This window comes from Somniosus microcephalus, chromosome 7 (genome assembly GCF_052327205.1).
Source record: "Somniosus microcephalus isolate GS21.2 chromosome 7, FLI_Smic_1.0, whole genome shotgun sequence".
NCBI classification, from domain to species: domain Eukaryota; kingdom Metazoa; phylum Chordata; class Chondrichthyes; order Squaliformes; family Somniosidae; genus Somniosus; species Somniosus microcephalus.
This window is the reverse complement of record NC_140993.1, coordinates 148,717,670-148,743,808: the sequence shown is the minus strand read 5'-3', so window position 1 is coordinate 148,743,808 and position 26,139 is coordinate 148,717,670. Positions and strand designations below refer to the sequence as shown.

Here is a 26,139-nt window from a genome sequence, read left to right as displayed (position 1 = left end):
GCCTGCCTGTATCTCCCATCGCTGGCTGACAAAGGATTTGAAAAAATACCAGCCTGTGTGAATTTGTTGAAGTACTTGAAACTGTCAATCAACTGCAGTTTAGGAAGTTTCACTCACAGGACAAAGGGTTGTTTGTTTACATGAGCTCTCTACAATGTTGACTCAAGAGCTTAAGTACTTAAAGCTGTCAATCAGTTGCGGTTGGACGGTGACCGCAGGACAATGGATTGCTTACAAACCACTTGAGTGCTGTTGACTGAACACTTAAGGATTCAGTGGGACATTTCAAACTGGTCGCAAACCAGTTAAAATGAATGGGTAACACATTCAAACCTATTACAGTCAATGGGGACAGATCGATCCCTTTTGTATAGCCCAGATACATCCAGATTTGGGCGCAAACACAACGGCTCCCAATGGGGTATAAAGATAGCCCCTCAGGAAGCCATTCTCTCTCACTGCCACGTCGCCTCCGTGCCCTGCCTACAAGGGGAACAGCTCAACAGTCCGCCCAAAGAAGTGGAATACCAGCAGTTACTTTTGAATTACTGGGGTATCTCTACTTCGGGGCAGTGAAGAATCCAAGACAGACTGCAGGGGCACGGAGCAGGCATTTACTGGCGAGCATAAAACTTTCTGGCCCTTTACAAGGCAAACTAGATAAGCATTAGGGGTGGGAATTAAAGGGGGATTTTGTTAAATTGTAATTTTAGTCAATTTTCCCTCGATGTGTCCGTTTCTCCTCCCCTATTAAGTAAAAGTGTGCTGAATTAAGCAAAAGTCTGCTGTATTAAGCAAAAGTGTGCTGTATTAAGCAAAGGTGTGCTGTATTAAGCAAAGGTGTGCTGTATTAAGCAAAAGTGTGCTGTATTAAGTATAGGTGTGCTGTATTAAGTATAGGTGTGCTGTATTCACTATCATTTTCATTATTTTCAATTTATTCTTTATTTCAATAAATACTGGTCTTCTTTGCACCCAACCACAAGTCTCGTTTTGTCTACATCGCTACTGAAATAAGTCCGGTGGTCAGAACCAGAAAAGGGGAGCGATTTGAAACCGCACTGGGCTCTGGAGCAGCTCAGATACTTCTGACTGGCCAGAGACAATAACCCCATTACACCAAAAACACCCCCTTGTATTTTCTACAGTTGTTCTCAGATGGCTTGAGGTATATGATCGTGATATATTTGATTGTGACAATATTTTCAGTTCTACATTGCATCTTGAAGGTGCGCCCTCCTGAGGAGTGGGTATGACTACGATGTAAGGAGCTGTAATGTTGAATGAGGGCTTGGCATGGATGAGATGTACATGTGGAACAAGCGACACTTTGTGGCATGCAATCTTTGGGCTATCCACAAGATCATTGATGTGGCCTGCCTTTTCGTGGGATATGTGGAACACTCTTTGTTCCAGTCCTACTCGGGTCCCCTCCCTCACCTCTTTTTCCGGTACATTGATAACTGAATCGGTGCCGTTTCCTGCTCTCACCCTGACCTAGACAATTTCATTCACTTTGCCTCCAATTTCCACCTTTCCCTCACCTCCACATGGTCCATTTCCAACTCTTCCCTTCCCTTCCTCGACTTCTCCGTCTCCGTCTTTGGGGATATGTTACTGACCAACATTCACTACAAGCCCACTGACTCCCACAGCTACCTGGACTACAATTCCTCCCACCCCGCCTCCTGTAAGGACTCTATTCCATTCTCCCAGTTTCTCCGTCTCCGCCGCATCTGCTTCGACGATGCCTCCTTCTACACCAGTGTTTCCAACATGTCTTCCTTTTTCCTCAACCGAGGATTCCCCTCTACTGTGGTTGACACGGCCCTCGACCATGTCCGTTCTATCTCCTGCACTTCTGCCCTCACCCATGCCCCACCCTCCCGGAACCACAATAGGGTACCTTTCACCGTACCAGCCTCCACATTCAACGGATCATCCTCCGCCATATCCGCCACCTCCAAAGTGATCCCACCACCAAACACATCTTCCCCTCCCCTCCCCTTTCAGCATTCCATAGGGACCGCTCCCTCTGAGACACCTTAGTCCACTCCTCTATCACCCCCAGCACCCATTCTCCTTCGCCCAGCACCTTCCCGTGCAAGCGCAGGAGATGCAACACATGCCCTTATACCTCCCCCCTTCCCACTGTCCAGGGCCCCAACACCTCTTCTAGGTGAAACAGCGATTTACTTGTACTTCTTGCAATCTATTATACTGTATTCGCTGCTCACGATTTGGTCTCCTCTACATTGGGGAGACCAAACACAGATTGGGTGACCGCTTTGCGGAGCACCTCCGTTCAGTCCGTAAGGGGGACCCCGAGCTTCCGGTCACCTGTCATTTTAATTCACTGCCCCATTCCCACTCAGACCTCACTTTACTTGGGCTCTTGCATTGTTCCACGGAAGCTCAGCATAAACTTGAGGAACAGCACCTCATCTTCCAATTAGGCACTTTACAGTCTTTCGGACTCAATATCGAGTTCAACAATTTCAGACCATAGCCTCGGCCCCCATTACATTTTTACTTAATTGTTATCCCCACCTTTGTTTTGGCCCTTTCCCCCCCCCCCTTTTTTTCTCTCTCTCCCACATGGCAGCTGTCTCTCATTCTGCCAGAACATTTCACACCTAATCTGAGCCATCTTTTGTCTCCACTAGTCCTATCACCATCTCGTCTCGTTTTGAATACCTCTTAATGTCTCTTCACTTCTCTTTTGTTCTCTCCCAGCCTGGCCTTTCAATCTATTTCATTTCCTGTGCCTTTCCAGTCTTGGCAAAGGGTTTGACTCGAAACGTTGACTCTATTTTCTCTCCACGGATGTTGCCTGGCCTGCTGAGTTTTTCCAGCATTTTCTGTTGTCATTTCGGATTTCCAGCATCCGCAGTATTTTGCTATCGTATCAGTGATGTTGTTGGGTACTCTTTCTTTGCCAGATTTCTTTAAACATGCTGTCTTCTTCGTCATCTATCCTCAGGTCTGCAGGGATGTGGTGGGGTGGGGGGAGGGGTCTCACCTGAAGTACCACATTGGGCAACCATCCTCACAACCACCACATGTGCATGTGTATCCATCTAACTATCAGTTAAACAGGGAGTTGAGTTCTGTGCCAGTCTGTCACTTACCTACCGAATCTGTTTCGTGCTTCCACCTTGGGTTTCCTATGCCTGCCCCATCTCCCAGCCTCCCAGCCTTGGCTGAAAAATATTTGAAATTAATTTTGAATCCTGACAAAGGCTGAAACAAATGTTTGTCCCCATATGCAGTCATTTACCTTTAAGTGCGCACATGCCTTTGATTTGTGCTTGCATTCCAAATTTTCTGCTTTTCTCATTGGGCTTGCTCTCTGAACAAGGCTAAAGCTGCATTTGCAGCTATGAATAGTTATTCAAATGAGATTAGAAAACTTAGGAAAACTTGCTCCCCTGCTGGCTCTGCTTCAGCACTGCAGCAGAAAAGCCTTAATATTGCCAGTGATGGAATTCCAGGCTGTATATGCCAAGCATATACAAGGTTCTTCCTAGAAAAATTAGCCCTTGTACTTGGCAGACCACTAGGTTGAACATAGAAACAAGGAAGATAGGAGCAGGAGTGGGCCATTCGGCCCCTTGAGCCTGTTCCGCCATTTGATGAGATTATGGCTGATCATCCAAATTCAGTACCCTGTCCCTGCTTTCTCTCCATATCCCTTGATCCCTTTAGCCTTAAGAAATATATCTAACTCCTTCTTGAATATATTTAATGAATTGGCCTCAACTGCCTTCTGTGGTAGAGAATTCCACAGGTTCACCACTCTCTGGGTGAAGAAATTCCTCCTCAGCTCAGTCCTAAATGGCTTACCCCTTATCCTTAGACTGTGACCTCTGGTTCTGGACTCCCCCGCCATCAGGAACATCCTTCCTGCATCTAGTCTGTCTAGTCCTGTTAGAATTTTATAAGTTTCAATGAAATCCCCTCTCATTCTTCTAAACTCCAGCGAATATAAGCCTAATCGACCCAATTTCTCCTCATACGCCATTCCTGCCATCCCAAGTATCAGTCTGGTGAATCTTCGCTGCACTCCCTCCACGGCAAGAGCATCCTTCCTCAGATAAGGTGACCAAAACTGCACACAATACTCAAAGTGTGTGTAATGTACATACCTTTCAGGGGGGAACTACTTTTTACAGCTCATGTATACTGTAGTACCGGCAGTGACCACACCTGTATATAGCACTGAGTAGTCATCTGTACAGTTCAGTTCCAGAGTGAGCCACGTTGAGTAAACACCTGTTGTACCGTTCTCCTGCAGTCTTGTGTCTTACTACTGACAGACACAACATTGGCGACGAGGCAAATTCGATCCTACCTGCAACTCTGCATCACCTCCCAGGGATTCGTTCCTGGAGACCAGTAGATTGGAGGTCAAGGCCAGAGACATGGGCATCGACCACGGGCAACTGCCCAGTCATCCAGCAGAGACTCGAGAATTGCAGGGGAGGCTGTTGAGAGCCAGGCTTGGCTTTCCAGTCGCAGTGGTCCAGCGAAACGGGCTGGCAACAGGTAGTGTGCAGACCCTTCCCGGACAGCGGCGGGCTAGAGCCCGACCGAGCGGCACAGCAAAGGGGCGAGCAGCGTTGACGGGAGAGAGAGAGAGAGAGGGCAGAGCGCACAGGGCGCAGCCGGTGTTCAGGGGCCGAGCAGCGTCGAGGAGAGGGAGAGAGATGCGCAGAAACCCGCGAGGCACCGCCATTGCCACGAGGACCGCCGAGAGCGGCGTTGGCAGCAGCACAGGAGAAGCGCGTGAAACCTACAGGGTGCCGCCATTGCCACGAGGACCGCCGAGAGCGGCGTTGGCAGCAGCGGGGGAGGAAGGAAAGTGCGGGAGGCGCCATTTTAAGCCACACCCAAAATGCCGAAGAGTGGCAGTATCATCGCATTTGACAATTAAGTCGAAGATTGGACTACATATGTCGAACGAATAGAGGTATACTGCAAGGCAAATGAGGTGTCAGATGACAAGAAAGCGCCAGTATTGTTAAACTTAATGGGTGCAAAGACGTATGGCTTATTACGAAATCTAGTAACCCCAGCGAAGCCAGTGGAAAAGAGTTTTGGAGACATAGTGACGATACTACAGGAACATTTAAACCCCACACCGCTGCTGATAGCAGAAAGATTCAAGTTTCACAAACGGAACCAGCATAAGGATGAAAGCAATGCTGAATATTTAACAGAACTGCGCAAACTATCGAAACACTGCCAGTTTGGAACGGGACTGGCAGATACCTTAAGGGACAAGTTTGTGTGTGGGCTTCAAAGTGAAGGAACCCAGAAACGGCTTTTATCTGAAAAGGACCTTACGCTGGACAAGGCTTTCAGCATTGCGGTATCATATGAAGCAGCAGCATGGGGCGCTGCAGAGATACAACAGAGACCGCAAGAATATGGCACAAAAGAAATGTCACACAGAACAGAGAAGTGCTATCGCTGCGGCAGAACAACACACGACCACAATGATTGCTGGTTCAAAGACAAAGTGTGCAGACAGTGTGGAAAAGTAGGACACATAGCACGAGTCTGCAGGTCGGGAAAGAAAACCAGCAATAAGAAATTTCCAAAAGAAAAGTACAAGAAGGTGCATAAGGTGATGGAGAATAGTTCAGGCGAACAAAAGAGTGATACCGACTCCGAAAGCAGGGAGCTGAGTTGTCTGAAACTACATAATGTGATCAAAACGGAGGATCACCGAACCATTTGGGTCACTCTCAAGATAGCAGGAGTCCAGGTTAAAATGGAATTGGACACAGGATCAGCCCCAACAGTCATAAACCGACGGGACTATGAGCGGCTATTCTCACACATATCCTTGACAGACACAAAAATTATTTTGAAGACGTACACGGGGCAAAAAGTCTACCCCAAAGGAAAAATAAGGGTGACCGTTATATATAACGGTAAGGAAACACCAAAATTAGACCTGTATGTATTGCAAGATGGAGGACCACCATTACTGGGGCGTGAATGTATCTGGAAAATACAGCTGGATTGGCATTCCATACAAGCACTGACTGTGGCTGCCAAAAAGGATGATGACGTCACACCTGGGCGACTGTCAAAGATCCTAACCGATGCGCAAGAAGTGTTCCAGCAAGGACTCGGAACACTAAAAGGCATGACAGCAACAATTAAAATCGAAGAAAACGCAAGCCCAAAATTTTTTAAGGCCAGACCGGTACCTTATGCGATCCGCCCAGCCGTCGAAGCAGAGCTGGAGAGTTTGGAACATTCAGGAGTACCGTTCAAGGTAGACTGGAGCGAGTGGGCTACACCCATCGTCCCTGTGATGAAAAAGTCGTTGAGCAGCACGCCTGGGGAACCAAGGAAGGTTCGCATCTGTGGGGACTTTAAGGTAACAGTGAACCCAGTCCTTCACACCGTGCAATATCCACTTCCGCAGATTGAAGATATTTTTGCCTCGCTATCTGGAAGGAAATGCTTCACTAAGATTGATCTGGCCCAGGCGTATCTGCAAATGGAGGTAGAAGAAGCATCAAAAAAATACCTCACAATCAACACCCATAAAGGTCTCTACCAATACAACCAGCTGGTATTCGGGGTAGCATCAGTTCCGGCTATTTGGCAAAGGGCGATGGAACAAGTCCTGCAAGGGGTCCCAGGGACCCAGTGTTATTTGGACGACATCCTGGTCACGGGCGAAAATGACAGTGATCACCTTGCCAACCTGGAGCAGGTGCTCACTAGATTGAAGGAATATGGGCTCCGAGCTAACCGCCCCAAATGCGAGTTTTTTAAAAAACAGATCTCGTATTGTGGCCACGTTATCGATAAAGAGGGGTTACATAAGTCCCCAGAAAAGATTGAAGCAGTAGTCAAGGCTCCAACACCGGAAAACGTGTCACAACTGAGGTCGTTCCTCGGGCTGGTAAACTACTACCAGAAGTTCTTGCCAAATTTGTCTACAATACTGCACCCACTGAACACCCTACTGCAAACTGGAGTGCCATGGAAGTGGAGTGACGAATGTAAACGAGCTTTCCAGAAGAGCAAAACACTAATCACATCGAAAGAGGCATTGGCCCATTTCAACCCAGCACTACCAATTCGGTTGGCGTGTGATGCGTCACCCTACGGCATTGGAGCGGTGCTGTCGCACAAATTCTCGGACGGCTCAGATAGGCCAATAGCCTTTGCCTCACGATTACTAACCTCAGCCGAGCGTAACTATGCCCAGATTGACAGGGAGGCCCTCAGCCTAGTGTGGGGAGTGAAAAAGTTCAATCACTATCTGCACGGGCAGAAATTCACCTTGCTGACTGACCACCAGCCTCTTGTCTCCATTTTTAATCCGAAGAAGGGCGTTCCGGTGATGACTGCGCAACAACTACAAAGATGGTCACTCTTTCTAGGGGCGCACCACTATGAGATTGAATATAAGGGCACGAAACAGCATGGAAATGCTGATGGGCTATCACAACTGCCACTGCCTACTGCGGAGGAAGCACCAGCAGTGGGTCCTGTCGAAATATTTCATTCGACTATAGTTGAATACCTACCGGTAACTAATGCTCGTATAGAAAAGGAGACCCGAAATGACCCGACACTGTCTCGGGTATATGATTTGACGGTGAAGGGATGGCCAGCACATGGCGACTCACTGTTGCCAGCATTCTTGACAAGAAGAGAACAGCTGTCAGTGTGCCGGGGGACCTTGATGTGTGGATCCCGAGTGGTAATTCCACCCAAGTTAAGGGATAGAGTGCTCAATGAGCTTCATAAGGGTCATCTGGGAGGGGTAAAAATGAAAAGCCTTGCCAGGGCTTATGTGTGGTGGCCAGGAATCGATAAACAAATCGAGGACCTGACCAAGAGCTGCTCAGGATGCCAGAAAGTCCAAAATGCACCACCACATGCCCCTCTACACCCATGGGAGTGGTCCTCATCTCCATGGCAACGGGTGCATATTGATTTTGCTGGTCCATTCATGGACTCAATGCTTTTAATAGCTGTGGATGCGCACTCGAAATGGCCTGAATTCATCAAAATGTCCTCCACCACCACGGAGAAAACTATTGCAGTCCTACGGACCATTTTTGCCAGGAACAGCTTGCCAGAACACATTTGCTCCGATAACGGACCACAGTTTGTGTCCGAAGAGTTCCAGAGGTTTATGAAGAAGAATGGGGTAAGGCATTACACATCCGCCCCATATCATCCAGCCACAAATGGATTGGCTGAGAGGTTCGTACAAACCTTTAAGAAGGCAATAAAGGCTATGTACAATGACAACATTCCGCTGCAGCATAAGGTGGACAATTTCCTGTTCGCCTACCGGAATGCAACACATGCAGTCACCAACCAGGCCCCGGCCATGATGTTCTTTAACTGAAGGTTAAGATCTCGCCTGGATTTGCTCAGACCAAACGTATGAAGAGATGTTGAGAGTAAGCAATTCCAGCACATCCATGAGAAGCCAACAAGGAGCTTCAATGTAGGGCAACCAGTCTTGACCCGCGACTACCGAACAGAAAAATGGCAGCCAGGAACGATATGCACACGGCAGGGCCCACTAATGTACACAGTGGACGTTGGGGAGAACATCATGAGATGCCATGCTGACCAGATCCTAGAGTCACAGGAACAAGTCAACCCCATGCCTCACCCATACGTACCTGGTGAGGAACCCAACGTACAGGTCGCATCTACCCCAGAAACAGTAGCATCGGAAGCTGATGACCCAACCGACGACAGGGTGCCAGAATCGCATCCGCACCAAGAGCGAGACACTCGGGAAAGGCGCTATCCAGAAAGGATCAGGAAGCCTCCCCAAAGACTGAATATATAAATGGACTATTTTCAGCTAACGTTGTATGTTAAAAGTGTTAATTGTAATTAGTTTGATATTTAATTGTTAAATGAGTGTTATGGTACTATTAATCTAAAAGGGGAGGAATTGTAATGTATATACCTTTAAGGGGGGAACTACTTTTTACAGCTCATGTATACTGTAGTACCGGCAGTGACCACACCTGTATATAGCACTGAGTAGTAATCTGTACAGTTCAGTTCCAGAGTCAGCCACGTTGAGTAAACACCTGTTGTACCGTTCTCCTGCAGTCTTGTGTCTTACTACTGACGGACACAACAGTGTGGTCTCACCAAGGCCCTGTACAACTGCAGCAAGACATCCTTGCTCCTGTACTCGAATCCTCTCGCTATGAAGGCCAACATACCATTTGCCTTCTTAACCGCCTGCTGCATCTGCATGCTTACCTTCAGCGACTGGTGCACAAGGACACCCAGGTCTCGTTGCAGTTCCCCTTTTCCCAATTTATTGCCATTCAGATAATAATCTGTCTTCCTGTTTTTGCCACCAAAGTGGATAACCTCGCATTTATCCACATTATACTGCATCTGCCATGAAATGCCCAATCACCCAACCTGTCCAAATCATACTGGAGTTTCTCTGCATCCTCCTCACAGCACACACGCCCACCCAGCTTTGTGTCATCTGCAAACTTGGAGATATTACATCTAGTTCCCTCGTCTAGATCATTAATATATATTGTAAATAGCTGGTGTCCTAGCACCGATCCCTGCGATACCCCACTAGTCACTGCCTGCCACTCGGAAAAAGACCCATTTATTCCAACTCTTTGCTTCCTGTCTGCCAACCAGTTCTCTATCCAAGTCAGTACCTTACCCCCAATCCCATGTGCTTTAACTTTGCACACTAATCTCTTATGCGGGACCTTATCGAAAGCCTTCTGAAAGTCCAAATACACTAGATCCACTGGTTCTCCCTTATCTATTCTACCAGGTACATCCTCAAACATTTTCAGTCGATTAGTCAAGCATGATTTACCTTTTGTAAATCCATGTTGATTTTGTCCGATCCTGTCACTGTTTTCCAAGCACTCTAACATTTTCCCCACTACCGATGTCAGGCTTACTGGTCTATAATTCCCCGTTTTCTCTCTACCACCTTTTTTAAACATTTCTGCGCCAGTCTGTCACTTACCTACAGAATCTGTTTCGTGCTTCCACCTTGGGTTTCCTATGCCTGCCCCATCTCCCAGCATTAAGGCCCTTCTATTTGAAGTCACAATGTCACTGAGCCTTTTAAATCACCATAGGAAGGGGCAACTTGGAAAATGAAAAGTAGACCAACCAAGTGGTTTCCATCTTTATGAGGTTATCATAGCTCTGAAATGCCTACCAAAATATTGTAAGAATTAGGAATGAACAGGGTTTAGAGTGAAGGACTCCATTTTGTCCTTGGCCATAGCCTATTCCTTTTCCTCTGAGCAATCTTGATATAAAGGAAGACTCATTTCACTGAAAACTATTAAAAAATTACATTTTTATCAGTGAAAGACAACATCCATCAATCTCTAAGAAAATATCCTTTCCAATAAAAAGAGGCTACAGTTTCTGGAATGCTTTGATTTTTGTCACTAGTTGTTAACGTCAATACTTGAATATCAGTGTTACCTGCTGAACGGCATCTGCTGGCAATGAATCATGTTCCACTTCTGATGCCAATGCAGCTGTGTTTGTAGGTATTGGCTCTGCTGGAGATATAGATGGTGACAAAGCTCTGGCAGTATCTTCCTGTTGTTGGGACTGTTCCACTTCAGTGTGAATCTCTTCAGTTTCTTCTGCTTCCACTTCTCCCCCTTCTTCCAGTTCATCTGTCTCCTCTTCAACTGCAGGTTTAAAGAGTATAAGGTCTCAGGTAGAGCTGTTTTTATACTGCTTTAGTGCTGTGCTAGTGCTGTCAGCTTCTGATGCATGAATGTCAATCAGCTGGCAGCAATGCCAACGCAAAATTACTGGATCTTACTGGCGGTGGCCTCAGCGAATCCAGCAAGTTTACACTGGTGTTGCCGCCAGCTGCACAAAACCCACACACCAGGAGCAGGTGGCACTAACATGGCACTCAGCATAAAATATAAAATCAGCTTAGAACTGAGTAAACAATGAGCAAGTCTGAGATTATGGTGGAAGATTTCCACTGTATGCTATGTCCAACAAAAACGTAAACATCTTCTTTGTAAGTGATTTATAATTTTATTGCCCACATCACACAGAGGAATGTTGCCCTATGACTACAAGACATTGAGCCCAAATTTCCTGTGGCTGGGAAGGGCAGTTTAATCAGTGCGATTCTGGCAGGGGGTTGCAATCTGAGTTAGAACCCAGATCCACCAGGATTTCCATCCCTCGCATCTTCCATCCAAAAATGCAAACCATGGGCAAGGGGGGGAAGGGAGGGTGCTTCTTAGGCCTTCCCCTGTTAAGTCAATAGAGGTTTTTTTGGCGCATGTCTGATGGAGTTCCCAGAATGCCCTGGTAATTCATCCCAATTCACCTCCTGACAGGCCCAGTGGGACCTATGGCTGCTGAGAGTAAGAGCCCACAGAATGTTGGGCCCATTGTACTGTCTCTAAACATTTAGCAGCTTTTGAATCAGTCTAATGATACATCTCAAAGAGAATGCTAAATTACTGTTTTAGCTGGTGGAAGGTTCCCCCGAATTATAAACAAAATATTCTTTTTAAGGTGATGACTGTCCATCTGTGCCTTTGAAGCATTTTCTGTTTTTATTTCAATTTTCTGGGCTTTGCACTTTTTGTTTTTATTTCTGTGCTTTGTATTGCCCTATTTCTGAGCTTGACTCACTCCACTCCACATTCTTTACTTATATTCCTGTGTGGATCAATTAACCAAAAACTTATGCAAGGGAAAGTTGCTTAGTTAAGTACTAATGTGCATTTTGAATGAGAATTTTATTCTGGAGATTGATGGATTTCCATTTCTGTGGGGTGTATTGCGTACTCTAAGGCAAATTAAAATTGACTGTTTCAATAAAAAATTATTAACTGAACCTGAAATATTCAACTACCATAGAGACAATTATCAACTTTTATAGAAGCAATGTAAGAAAAATAATTTTCTTCATCAGCTGTCCTATCAGCTCTGGGACCTAGGCTTCAATTCAGCATTACCTGGCAAGATCTTGGTGACTATAAGAGCCTAATGCGAAATGACTCGAGCAGTCTCAGCTCCATTTCTAATTAGTGTTTTTCCACAATATAAAACTGCCCAGCACTAATTTGCACTAAATTCACAATCTCACCTAAAAAGTCTACAAAGATGGTCAGTGTGGGAAATGGAAATGAGATTGGAGTTAAAATGCCTTGCTGGACGAGTTTGAATGGAACTTTAATCTGTACCACACTTAACTTGAAAGTGTTTAGTGTTGCCACTGCCTAAAACATGTGCAAATGTTTTCTTCCCTAACACTGACATCCTCTACAAAATTCTCCATAAACAAAAACAAAACCTCTATGTAAAGAGCCATGTCATAAAAAGAAGAAAATGCACATAATGGTAAATTTAGCACTTCAATTGCTCCCAGCAGAGAGCTGTCCATGAAGGGAACCCAGGTTGGAGAAAAAGTGCTGTAGTGTTGTAGCAAGATAGCCAACCCAGTCTCCCTTTGAGCTTAGCTCATCACTAGGAGAACGGGACAGTGCATTCACCTAGTGCTAGAAATCTGAAATAAAAGCATAAAATGAACAAGTCAATCAACACCTGAAAGAACAGGGTAAATTGTTATCTTCAGCACCTGGCCAGTAATCTGGTGGAGCAGATCACCCACTCTTTATAGAGCTACCCTGATATCATTCCACTGATTTCAATGGAATGAAATCAAAGGAGTGGGGTGGGGATTCTATAATGTGCAGGAATCTACTCTGCCAGACTACCACCCATACGGTGAAGGTGAAAATGTACCCCAGTGTTTAGTTGAAGGATTAGATACTGATCAACATGTTGTGACCTGATCAAGAAGTATTTTCTAGTTTTATTTCAGAGCAGTTCCATTCCTACATGAAAAAGAATATTTATTAAATAGTTTCCTGATTATTTCCCAGTAACGGCATCTTAATGAGCACAAACTACACTTAGGAATGGCTGTCTAAGCTTTGGTCTATTGTTTACCATGAAAAGTAAAGGATCTAAAATTGTTGTGGAACACATGCTTACATTTTTGGAAGTCAATCTCCCTGAGAAGCCTTTCTTCCCTTGTAAATTCTGCTGAAAAGTGATCCATATTCTCAAAGCCACGTTCTATCTTTTCCATGTGTGATATTTTCGATGCTTCTGAAATCCTAAAAAAGTTATACAGTAATTGCATATCTGCATCGTAAGTAGGTTGTATGATAACAATCCATATCCTTGTAAGAACATTATTAAAATCAGGCCTGTGCAGCTGGCTACTTACTTTTTAATAAGAGGTTTTGTATTCTGTAAAAGAAAAGACATTTTAATTAAATATTCAAAATACATTTCAAAATAAGCATTTGATTCATCATTTATAAAGATGATCTTGCAATGATGATGTGGAATACTAGAGGGTGATTGGTTAAAATTTGTCTGAAATTCCTTCCCTGCTGTTTTAGTGGTGGCATTAACCCTCTGCTAAAATAATGGAGAGAGGAATTTAAATGAATCCATTGTTCCTCTAGTAGTATCCCTGTATCCTACTCCATCATTTCAAAGTTGACACTTTCTGTTGGTAAAACATACTGTGATGAAATATGCCATTCATCAGACTCTGTAGTTAACTGTATATATTGTATTGCCTGCTCCGGTGTTTGTACCTTGTATTGTGTAGAGGGCACCGCCCCCTTTGTGTGTCGGCTCCACCCATACCTGGCCCTACTTAAGACAAGTCCAGGCTTGTCTTGCAGTAGAACAGCAGCACACTAGGTGAAGCTAGGTGCAGACACCGACATCTTTTCTTTGCTAATAAAAGCCTTGTTTTATTCTGCTAACTTCGAGTCTTGAAGTTATTGAGGCGCATCAATTTTATTAGCAAAATTTTAACGATGGATCAACTTTTGAAACCGGAACGCTTGGATTTGGATCCGCATGCTTCGGATGCATCGGCACGGTTTGGACACTGGTTCCAGTGCTTGGAATTCTTTATGGCCAACTCCGAAGCTGTCACAGCCTCTAAAGCCACCGGAGATGTGAAACTCGGGATCCTACAGAATCGGGTAAGCCACCGGGTTTTTCCACTCATACAAGACGGCGCCACCTACCTGGATGCCTGCAACATTCTAAAGGCCCACTATCAGCAGCCTACCAACGAGGTGTACGCCAGGCACCTGCTTGCTACCTGCACACAGCGACCCGGAGAGTCGCTAGAGGACTTTCTAGTCACCCTAAAAGTGCTTGGCAAAGACTGCAAATGCAAAGACGTGAAAGCCACGGTATACACAGACGAGCTGATTCGGGATGCCTTTATCGCAGGCCTTAGCTCTAATTACATCCGGCAGAGACTGCTAGAGAAAACGGGCCTAGATCTGACACAGGCTGTGGACACAGCGCGATCGTTGGATGTGGCTCAGAAGAACTCTGACTCCTACTCGGCAGGCCGCGCGGCCCACGCCGACTCTGCTTCCCCGCCCGGTAGCCCAACACCGTCGGGGCCCTGCTCTCCCCCCAGAAGCCCTACAACCGCCACGACGCATCGGGGCCCCAAATGCTACTTCTGCGGGCAGCCGAAGCACACCAGGAACCTGTGCCCGGCGAAAGGCACCACCTGCTTTAAGTGCGGTAAGAAGGGGCACTTTGGGAAGGTGTGCAGAGGGAACCCCGCAGGCAAAACCGCCACCGCCGCGTGCGCGCCGTGGGAGCGACCATCTTGGACACCATCTTGTCCGACCTCGTGGGGTCTGCCATCTCGCGAGCAGACAGCGTGGACGTCATCTTACCCGGCCTCGTGTGGCCCACCATCTTGTCCCGATCAGGGCCCTACAGTGGCGTCGATCACAGTGGACCAGTCCAGACCGCACCCACTATCCAAATCGATGGTGGACATTGAGGTAAACGGGTGCAAGGTTAAATGTTTAATTGACAGCGGGAGCACAGAGAGCTTCATTCACCCTGATCTGGTACAACGACTCTCTCTAACTATAGTCCCTACTCAGGGCAGGATCTCTATGGCCGACAAAACCCAGATATCGACTATTGCGGGTTACTGCGCGGTACGATTGTCCGTTAAAGACACTGTATATAATAATTTTAAACTGTTAATTATGAAGGATTTATGTGTGAGCGTGATCTTGGGCCTGGATTTTCAGTGCCGCCACCAAAGCATCACGCTCAATTTCGGTGGGACCCAGCCGCCCCTCACAGTGTGCGGTCTGGCTACCCTGAAGGTAAAGCCGCCTTCGCTATTCGCGAACCTTACCCCTAACTGCCGGCCAATAGCGACCAAAAGCAGGAGGTACAGCTGGGAGGACAGGCGGTTTATCGCGACCGAGGTAGACAGGCTCCTGAAGGAGCGCATTATTGAACGCAGCAACAGCCCGTGGCGCGCCCAAGTGGTGGTGGTGAGGGGTAGCGAGAAGAAGCGGATGGTGATTGACTATAGTCAAACAGTCAACATCTATACCCAACTAGACGCCTACCCGCTACCCCGTATATCCGAGATGGTGAACCAAATCGCCCAATACCGGGTGTTCTCCACCATCGACCTCAAGTCAGCGTACCACCAGCTCCCTATCAGACCAGAGGACCGTTCGTACACCACCTTCGAGGCAAACGGACGCCTCTACCAGTTCCTCAGAGTCCCCTTTGGGGTGACGAATGGGGTCTCGGTCTTTCAGAGGGAGATGGACCGCATGGTCGATGACCACCACTTGCAGGCAACCTTCCCCTATCTCGACAACGTCACCATCTGCAGCCACAACCAACAGGACCACGACTCAAACCTCGCGAGGTTTCTGAAAACCGCACAAAAACTCAACCTCACCTACAACGAGGACAAGTGCATTTTCAACACCACGCGCCTCTGCATACTAGGCAGCGTGGTGGAGAATGGGGAAATCGGACCAGACCCCGACCGATTGCGCCCCCTACGGGAGCTGCCCCTGCCCAACACTCCCAAAGCCCTGAAAAGGTGCCTGGGGTTATTCTCGTATTATGCCCAATGGGTCCCTAACTACTCCGATAAAGCCCGTCCCCTCTTGAAAGCACCCTCTTTCCCGCTCTCTGCTGAGGCCCATGCTGCCTTCAAAAGCATTAAGCAGGATATTGAGCGGGCCACGCTACAGGCAGTGGACGAGAACACTCCCTTTCAAGTGGAAAGTGATGCGTCTGACTTTGCCTTGGCGGCCACCCTCAACCAGGCAGGGCGGCCCGTAGCTTTCTTCTGGAGGACCCTCCAGGGGCCCGAGATCAGACACTCCTCCGTGGAAAAGGAGGCCCAAGCCATCGTGGAGGCAGTGTGCCACTGGTGGCACTACCTAGCCGGCAAACGCTTCACCCTACTTACCGACCAGCGGTCGGTAGCATTTATGTTCAATAATAAACAGAGGGGGAACGTTAAAAATGATAAGATTCTTAGGTGACGGATCGAGCTCTCCACCTTCGAGTACGACATCATATACCGGCCGGGGGCCCTTAATGAATCCCCCGACGCCCTCTCACGAGGGATGTGTGCCAACGCCACCGGGGATCGGCTACAGACCCTCCACAACGACCTCTGCCACCCAGGGGTCACACGGCTGTTCCACTTCATAAAGTCCCGCAACTTACCCTACTCGATTGAGGAAATTCGGTCCCTGACCAGGAACTGCCGCACTTGCGCTGAGTGCAAGCCTCAGTTCTACCGCCCTGATAGAGCCCACCTAATCAAAGCTACACAGCCCTTTGAGCGGCTTAGCTTAGATTTCAAGGGCCCCCTCCCGTCCGTCGACCGCAATGTTTACTTCCTGAACATTGTGGACGAATACTCTCGTTTCCCATTCGCCTTCCCCTGCCCAGACATGACCAGCGCCACGGTCATTAAATGCCTCAACAGCCTGTTCTGCCTGTTCGGTATGCCAAGCTATATCCACACGGATAGGGGGGCGGCCTTCATGAGTGAAGAGCTTCGCCAGTACATGCTGTCCAAGGGGATTGCCACGAGCCGTACCACCAGCTACAACCCCCGGGGTAACGGTCAGGTGGAGCGAGAGAACGGGACAGTATGGAGGGCAGTCACCCTAACTCTAAGGACCAAGGGCCTCCCTATCTCCCGCTGGCAGGAAGTCCTCCCAGATGTGCTCCACTCAATACGGTCACTATTGTGTACCGCCACTAATGCCACGCTTCATGAGCTAATGTTTGTGTTTCCCCGGAAATCCACCTCAGGCGTATCCATACCGTCATGGCTCTCCACCCCAGGTCTGGTACTTCTGCGAAAGCATGTGAGGGGTCACAAGACGGACCCTCTCGTGGAGCCAGTGCACCTGCTCCACGCCAACCCACAATATGCGTATGTCCGGCATGCCGACAGACGGGAGGACACTGTGTCCATAAAAGACCTCGCCCCAGCCGGTAACAACAGCAACAACGACAACGACTACAACAACAACAACAACAACAACAACCACAACAACTATTACCCACCCACTCCACCCACTATTCTTTCATCACCCCCGGAAGAACACCAGCCAACGGTACCCCCACCACCTACCCCCCCACCACCTACTCCTTCAACAACCCCGGTGGCGCCCCCGGCAGAGACCCAGGAGACCACCCGGGACACCCAGCCGGCACCCGCGGCACCGCAACCGTTACATCGGTCACAGAGGACTATCACACCCCCGGATAGACTAAATCTGTAGAAGGGGTGAATGTGATGAAATATGCCATTCATCAGACTCTGTAGTTAACTGTATATATTGTATTGCCTGCTCCGGTGTTTGTACCTTGTATTGTGTATAGGGCACCGCCCCCTTTGTGTGTCGGCTCCACCTATACCTGGCCCTACTTAAGACAAGTCCAGGCTTGTCTTGCAGTAGAACAGCAGCACGCTAGGTGAAGCTAGGTGCAGACACCGGCATCTTTTCTTTGCTAATAAAAGCCTTGTTTTATTCTGCTAACTTCGAGTCTTGAAGTTATTGAGGCGCATCACATACGAAACTGACGGGCAGGAAAAGACCAGCTGGTCCATCAACCATGCCCTACACCACAATGGCTGGAGCATAATGAGTGGACATTTGATGCACCACTTTGAGCCATGACAACTTAACAGAGGAAAACATGGCAAACAAGATGGAGGAGAGCAGAACAGAAGAAAAGAGAATTTATATTATAATATTTTTGGAGCAAAACATGAAACATGTTTGGCCAAAAATTCACCATCTGTTAGAAGAGTTTTCAGCAGCACCTCGCTACCCTGCGTCCTCCACTACCAAGACGGATTAGAGCAGCAGGATCATGGCAACACCAACACCTTGAAGTTCTCCTCCAAGTCACACACCATCCTAACTTGGATATATACTGCTGTCCCTTCATTGCCGCTGGGTCAAAATCCTGGAATTCCCTACATAACACCATCATGGGGCCACCATCAGCATAAGGCTGCACCATTTTCTCAGGCAACTAGGGATAGGCAATAAGTGCAGCTTTGCCAGCGTCACCCACATCCCAAGAACAAATAAAATAATTAAAATCAGCAGACAAGAAAACCGCTACTGGTGTTAAGGTTATTTATTTCTTTGCTGTGTATTACCATAGAGTATGGAGTGAGCCTTTGGCCTAGTGGTAGCATTCCCACCCCTGAGGCAGAAGGGTTTGAGCCCCACTTAAACAAGCCCCGGTAAGTGGAGACTAAAATACGGTCTCTAACTACTGGGGTGAGCTCCAGCAGGGATACTTACGTCTGATGGGTGTGGGTGCCCCCCCACCCCCACCCAAAATTAGGTGCCTTTCACTGTTTATAATTGTGTCTGCTTCTCCTGCACTCCATAATCTTTCTGTCTTGCACTCTATATTCTGTATGTCTTCCATTCTTTCTAACTCCCTTCCTCTCTCTCTCACTCTATGCCTCTCACACTCTTTTTTTATATCATTTCTGTATCTCTGTGCTTGGCTATTACCCAGTTTCCCCTTGTCTGCTCTTCTCTGTCAATCTATTACTGTCTCTATCTCTCACACTATATGCATATTGTTGGATCCGTGGTTCAGTGGATATGCTGTTATTAAATAATCACACGGATGCTGTACATTAACAATAAACAGGTCTTTACTGGAGGAGGGTAGTCTCAAGACTGGGGGTACAGAGGCATGCGCAAAGCTTAAATACAGGTGTGGTCACTGCCAGTACTACAGTATACAGGAGCTGTAAAAGTAGTTCTGACTTAAAGGCACATACACTACACATATCTTTTTTTCTTTCTTTATTTCCTCTCACCTGTCATGGCGAACTGGAGACAGGCTCAGGGTTCTCAAACCCTGATACTCACAGAGGTGATATTTCTCCGTCTGGGAATAATATTTCCTTTCCTCCTTCAATCTGTTTTTCTGTCTCTGCCATCCTTTACTGCTATTTTTCTCTCCTTCATCTGCTAGCATTTCTTTCTTTTGTTTCTCAACTTCACATCTTTTCTTCCCTTTTTACACTTCTTTTTCCTCTTTCCTTTTTTAAACTCTACTGTTTTTTTAAAATTCTTGTGCTCGTCAAGGTGAAGATTGTTAATGCTGTGGAATAGGACTCTTCCTCGTTCAGGCACTCAGTGACAGCATCAAGCACTGCCAGTATAGGTATAGCACAGCCAAATGTAGAGTGAAGCTCACTCTACTCTGGTCCAACAACAAACTTCAGTCCCAGCCTCAATGTGACATTTTTCCCACTTCCCACATAGGCCTCCTTTGGCTTCTTCACATGAGAGTGCCAATTAGTGCCAAGTTAGGGATAGTGCTGTAGGCCCCTGTCTACTAGAAACTGGTTATAGGCTGCCCAAACTCAATTCACATAGTACTTACGTGACATTGGATACAACAGACAATGGAGACTTTCATCCTATCTGTCTAAGATGTACATGAACCAAGTCCCTAGAGATGGAAAGTTAGTGTCTCACCCGGTTCCCCATGTCTATTTTATCTTGTTTCTCTCTGTAATACATTTTCTACTACTTCTTTAGTGCTGCCACGTGGGAAGACTGCGATGATGGGAGTGGGCCAGGTGGTTGAAAGACATCAGATGGCGTGAGGCAGAGTGCTGGAGCAACTGACGCACCATAGAGAATGGGAAGGGTTGGACTAAATGCCGCTGATGCAATATACAGAGGGAGAGGGTAGGCAGCAGAAATGATTATATGAAGAAAGCAGTAAATTGGTTAGTCCATGTGTTGTGGCCACACTTGTGCAGTGAATCGTGGGAATGGGAGTCTTCCACATTGAAGTAGAGAGCTTTGTGACTTTAGGATGTTCAGCATCAAGCTGTTTGTGGAAAGAATGGAAGTATTTATAGGTATGTTTTGACCTGTTGAATATATAATGTACTGTATTTATTATGATCTAAATTTTGTTTTCAGAGGATATAGTGGCTTAAGTGGGGAAATGTCATAACAGGTGTATGGGGCAAACTTTGGGCTGGATTTTGCCAATGGGGAACTTTTGGAGGCGGGACTCCCACTTGTCGGGTTTCAGTCCTGCCTCCATCAACTTCTGGCCAATCCACGCTATTTTCCCTTGATTGACCTTGTTAAGCCTGCCCAGCGGGCTTAGCAGGACAATTAAGGGAAAGCCGGTTACAGAGAACGTCAGCATATGATGTTTCATCTGTCAAAAAATTTTGACAGATGAATTGTCATCATTTGACAGCTCTGTGAAGCTGTCAAGCACTGACATTCTACGTAGTTTGATGAGTTCTTGAATTCAAGACCTCATCAAACCTCTTTCTTTTGTAGAAATTAGATGGTTGTGGCATTGGAGAATGCAACAGCCATCTGTCATCTCTGCCACGGAGGTGCGAGACTCTCCGCATCCCCAACTCTTGAAGCCTGCAGGAAGAAACAAAGGTAAGTAAACTTTTTCTAACACTTTCCACTTACCTCACATACTCACCTCTCCACACTTGCATCATCACTTACCTTCACAGCGCACTTTTGCACCCCTCCGACCCCTGCAGACACACTACTCACCTTAGTGACCCTGGCAGGGTCTGGAGCCTTCGGGAAGCCCGCACTTGTGTGGGCAAAATGGGGATAATCCTCTTACCTGCCTGTTAACTACCTGTTAACAGGCAGATAAGTGGCACTAATCCCCTGCCTGCCTCCAAGGAGATGGGACCCGGCACGGGACACCTACCTGCCTCCTAGTAAGATGGCATGGAGGCGGGTTGGGTGCCCAAATTCTGCCATTTTCCCAACAGTCCCGCCTCCATACCCACCTCCCCAGTGGCTGGCAAGATCTCGGCCTATGTTTTTGGTACAATCTGATTAATCATTTTTATGAAATGACATGGCAGAGATAGTGCTGAACAGTGGTTTCTGGAACTGTGTTGGTTGAAGTTTTGGAATGTGATTGGTTGACAAGACAGAGGTATCTGATTCTGCAATCCAATTGGTTGCAGGATCTCTGCCATATTATATCACACAGACAACATTCACACAGCAACAAGGTTTTTAATAATAGTTATTACTAAGATTCCCCTTTTCAGGTTTAACTGTTAAAACCCGATAAAATTCCACAGAAAGCAAAAATGTTAAAGTCAACATTTATGTTAAGCTACATTTGAAGTTCCATGGGCGACATCACGGTTATCTGGCTACACATGAACACTATCTCCTCAGAGCTGCTCTTGCCTACCTTTTTAGATCAGAACCAGTTTTTACACTAATGTGAATGTCCAAGATTACCATCAGGACAAGTGGACAAACGTTTTAAAATGGCAATGTTACTTTTTTTGTAACAACCCCAAATCTGACAAAAATTAAAACCAGAATGTTTAACTATTATCAATAATAACAAATACTTTCTGCCAAAACGATGTATGGTGTGGTATCACTCCTGAGATATGCCCACCTTCTTATGCACTATTGCCTAAGTTATTGATTAAGCCCAACTCAGTACCTGTAGAAAGACTGCTATTTCAGGATCCTCCATACACTGCAATCCAGTCTCAATGATCTTGGATACCCCCTCGAGGTGTTCTCCGTATTTCCTAATCAACGAGCGAACATGCTGTGTCTTTTCTTCCTGTTCCACTGTGATGTTTTGCACCATGTCCTTTTTCCTTTCCTCCAGTATTGCATACAGACTATCAAACTTTTCACGCATCAGTTCCTTTTGGCTGCTACTGTTATCCTGCAACATTTAGGCAATAGTCACTTTTCACAAGTTTCAATTTTTCAAATACTGAAGTAGCTTCATCCACAAACAGAAAAGCAGTGTACAAAAGACTCCTAGCTTTTAGGGCCTTGAAATGATGCTGTGTGAATATTATCCCTTTGTCTGTAATTTTAACAGAGGTGTTAGCTTTTTTATTGTAAATAGGTTAACGACTTTGTTAAGCGGACAAACCAATTTCATACAAACAAAGCTTAAGAGTTTGGATGCTAATATTTGCAAAGGATAGCTTCAGGAAATAAATATTTTTTTGCTATTGTATCAATATATTACATCTGTCACTATGTAAAACAAATCAGGGATAAAAAGTTATTTTTTATGACATATGCAGAAACTCTAGGGATGTAGCATGCTGGAGCACCAGCACACATGTCATAAAGAAAAAAAAGAAAGACTTGCATTTATATAGCAACTTTCACGACCACTGGACATCTCAAAGCGCTTTACAGTCAATGAAGTACTTTTTGAAGTGTAGTCACTATTGCAATGTGGGAAATGCAGCAGCCAATTTGCACTCAGCAAGCTCCCAGAAACAGCAATGTGATAATGACCAGATAATCTGTTTTTGTTATGTTGGTTGAGGGATAAATATTGGCCAAGACACCGGGGATAACTCCCCTGCTCTTCTTCGAAATAGTGCCATGGGATCTTTTACATCCATCTGAGAGAGCAGATGGGGACTCGGTTTCACGTCTCATCCAAAAGACGGCACCTCCGACAGTGCAGCACTCCCTCAGCACTGTACTGGAGTGTCAGCCTAGCTTTATGTGCTCAAGTTCATGGAGTGGGACTTTGAACGCACAACCTTCTGACTCAGAGGCGAGTGTGCTACCCACTGAGCCACAGCTGACACCCTGTGGGTGGGTGCAGGTTTGATTGGCCACACACTGAGCTCTTGATCTCACGTTGTAGGGAGATACTGATCAGTGGTGGGGTTGCTATTCCCCCATAAAAAGGGGAAGAGATTTAATGGGAAATTCATACTGAGATAACTTTTGCAAGTTCTAACAGTCAGTTCAGAGCTGCATTGTTGGAGGCCTGGTAACAGGTCTCTGAGGAACAGCTGAACTGTGGCCCAGGAGAACTGGACAAAAATAAGAGTTTAGCTTCTAAAAATAAATACATTTGGTGAAAATTGAATAATGTATCTTTGCAATAATTTTGGCACATTTGCATTGCAGTTGTTTGTATTTGTGATACAGCTTTACAGATCGGGCCATCAAATGATGCTGTGTGAATATTATCCCTTTGTCTGCAATTTTAACAGAGGTGTTAGCTTTTTTCATTGTAAACAGGTTAATGACCTTGTTAAGCGGACAAACAAATTTCATACAAAGAAAGCCTTAAGAGCTTGGATGCTATTATTTGCAAAGGATAGCTTCAGGGAATAAATCTTGTGATACAGCTTTAAAAATCGGAAATACCTCAATATTTCTGCATGTCTCTTCCATCTGAGTGATTACTGTCTGAATCCGGTCATTGCTTGCTACTAGCATTGCAATCCCATCACTAAACTCAGACTGCACACAAAATAAAACAGAAGATTCTAAATTTGCTAAACAGAATTAGAAGGCTCACTAATTTCAGATTTCACTGCAGTTTTAAATGAAATTGTAACAAGCAAAATTGCATGGTGCAACCAAAATTGACTAAAATTGCTTGCTTGACAGAATCATATCTCAAGATTGCAAATAAGGTTAGTTTCAGACACTGTAACAGGTCATCTGGCAGGATAAAAAGAACACACAGCCTCATTTTGTTGTTTGTACAAAAACTGAATTTGAGGCTAATGAATAAATCATTATAGACTGGCACCAGAATTTTAACCCCCAAAGATGGGTGGGTTAGGGTCAGGTGGGGGGTTAAAGTTTTAAAAAACTGAAGCCCGACCCCAACCCGCCTCCCACCTGCCCACTTCCGGTTTTAACGGGGGCGGGTCAGGAGCCGGGCAGCCAACCCGCTCCCAGGAGGTGGGTTGCCCATTTAAATATTATAATGAGGCTGCCATGCCACATGGTGAACCACCATTACAAATTTAACTCTGACTGGTTGGGTTTCCCAGGCCTCGGGGAACCCGCTAGCTAAAGTAAGGCGAGGACTGCTCAATTCAGGAGGTACGTGCCTTTAAACTTACCTGCTGGATCCAGCGCCCCTGCCTCACCCAACCCCCAGCGATCGGACAGCCCCCCCCCCAGGCCTCCGATCCCCCCCCCCCAACGAGGCCTCCAATTCCCCACCCCCCCAAGATCTTCGTTCCCCACCCACAAGTGCCGCAGGCCTACCCGCCCGTAGCCAGCCAGCCTTTCCATCTGGCTGGCTGCGGGCGGGAAACAGAGCTTTGAAATGTTAATCAGGCCCTGCTGTTAAGTTCGGCAGGGCCTGCGGGAAACTTGTTCTCCTGGGTTTCCCGACCGCTTTCTAGTGCCCCCCCCCCAACAACCACTACCAACCTGCCTCCATTTTTAAAATTCCAGCCCATGCATCAGTAGTGATATTAAATTTAAGAGTTCCTGACTGAGAACAATTTATTATTAAACAAAAGACATTTAAGTTATAGTTAGGACTTATTATTTAAGTTCATCCATTTCAGTTCCTGAGTATCACCTGTGCATGAAGCTGATGGACACATCTGGAGTTCCTCCTGTCAGATTCGTGGCTCACAAATTTGCTATTCATGTCCACCAGAAACTAGGCAATTGCCACATACCTACCCTGATGGTCAGTTTAGCAACTGTCAAGCAGGTAACATACTGACCATTGTAAAAAGTGTTCCCTATTGTGATCGAACTTGTGTTGATTTATCTCTACCCAGTGACTTTGGGATGACCAGTGCAAAACCAAAATGATAAAGCTTTAGTGGAATTGTTGTTAGTCTCTGTGAGCAAACAATGACTTGGCTGAGGCATTAGCAAAGAATTTCAGGGCTGATACATAACAGTGACCCAACCACCGGTTTTGTATATTTGCTTGCTGGCTCTAGCATTAGGTAATGTCACCATATAATAGGTCAGTAACTCATCAACAGATAGGCAGTACTGTGGTAATGGACAATGACAATCCCGCGATCATGTGCAGGCCTGAATCATTAGTGTGGTTTGTCAAAGGAGGGACTGGGTAATACCTAAATATTTTATTTAAAAGCTGTAGCTCCAAACGAAGCATTTCAGACATTCATATTTGTTTTGCTTATTTCCCTTAAAAATAAACAGCATGGTATACAAATAAAACTACGACAGCATAATCGTCTTATGAAGGACAAGCATTAAATTGAAAACTGGGAATAGGCACGAGTAACCCCAGGCTGCTCTTCTTAGTGACATAAATTTCATTGAAAGAGTGCTGGGAACTGATTATTTTTCTATCGCTTGAATGGAAATAGATTTGAACTGTTCAAAAAGGAGGGAGGAGAAGCCTTACTAAAAAAAATCTGTGAAGAAGAGAAAATGAGACCTACCTTTTGCCTTTTATAAATATTATTGAGTGGAGCCACCTCACATTCTTTATGAGCACCAAACACTTTACACATGGAGCATGTTGGCATTTCACATGTCAGACAATAAATGTTGATTCGTTCATCATCATGTTCTTCACACATGGGTTGCTCACTCTTCTTCTCAGGTCTGCGAACAAAACTGAATGAATTCAAACTCTTTGATACGTCATAATAAATACAATGCACAATGCAGACTGGTCACATTATTGATCTGTCCTTATCCAGTCACTAGAAGGGTGTCCCAAAATGACACAACCTACCATTTCATCCCATTTCCTATGGGAAATTGTTTGGAACCTTCTTGGCACCTTTCTTTTTTATTCGTTCATAGGATGTGGGCGTCACTGGCAAGGCCAGCATTTATTGCCCATCCCTAATTGCCTTTGAGAAGGTGGTGATGAGCCACCTACTTAAACCGTTGCAGTCTGTATGGTGAAGGT

The 26,139-nt window shown here is 46.1% G+C and overlaps 1 protein-coding gene across 8 annotated transcripts in view; it reads right to left on the bottom strand.

The window, feature by feature from the left end:
* The window catches only part of trim55a (tripartite motif containing 55a), a 176,301-nt gene that overhangs the window by 70,398 nt on the left and 79,764 nt on the right, over positions 1–26,139 (bottom strand). For 7 of the 8 annotated variants that reach the window (XR_015079012.1, XM_085993064.1, XM_085993063.1 and 4 more), the window contains exons 3-8: positions 25,661–25,838; positions 23,631–23,726; positions 21,931–22,164; positions 13,298–13,320; positions 13,060–13,184; positions 10,501–10,715 (exon numbers count right to left, since the gene is read on the bottom strand). Coding sequence is in view for 7 of the 8 variants with exons in the window: in XM_085993064.1 (XP_085849190.1) it covers positions 10,501–10,715; positions 13,060–13,184; positions 13,298–13,320; positions 21,931–22,164; positions 23,631–23,726; positions 25,661–25,838 (871 nt within the window). In the remaining variant the exon portion in view is untranslated. The remainder of the gene's footprint in view (positions 1–10,500; positions 10,716–13,059; positions 13,185–13,297; positions 13,321–21,930; positions 22,165–23,630; positions 23,727–25,660; positions 25,839–26,139) is intronic. The other variant, XM_085993062.1, reaches the window with a different exon arrangement.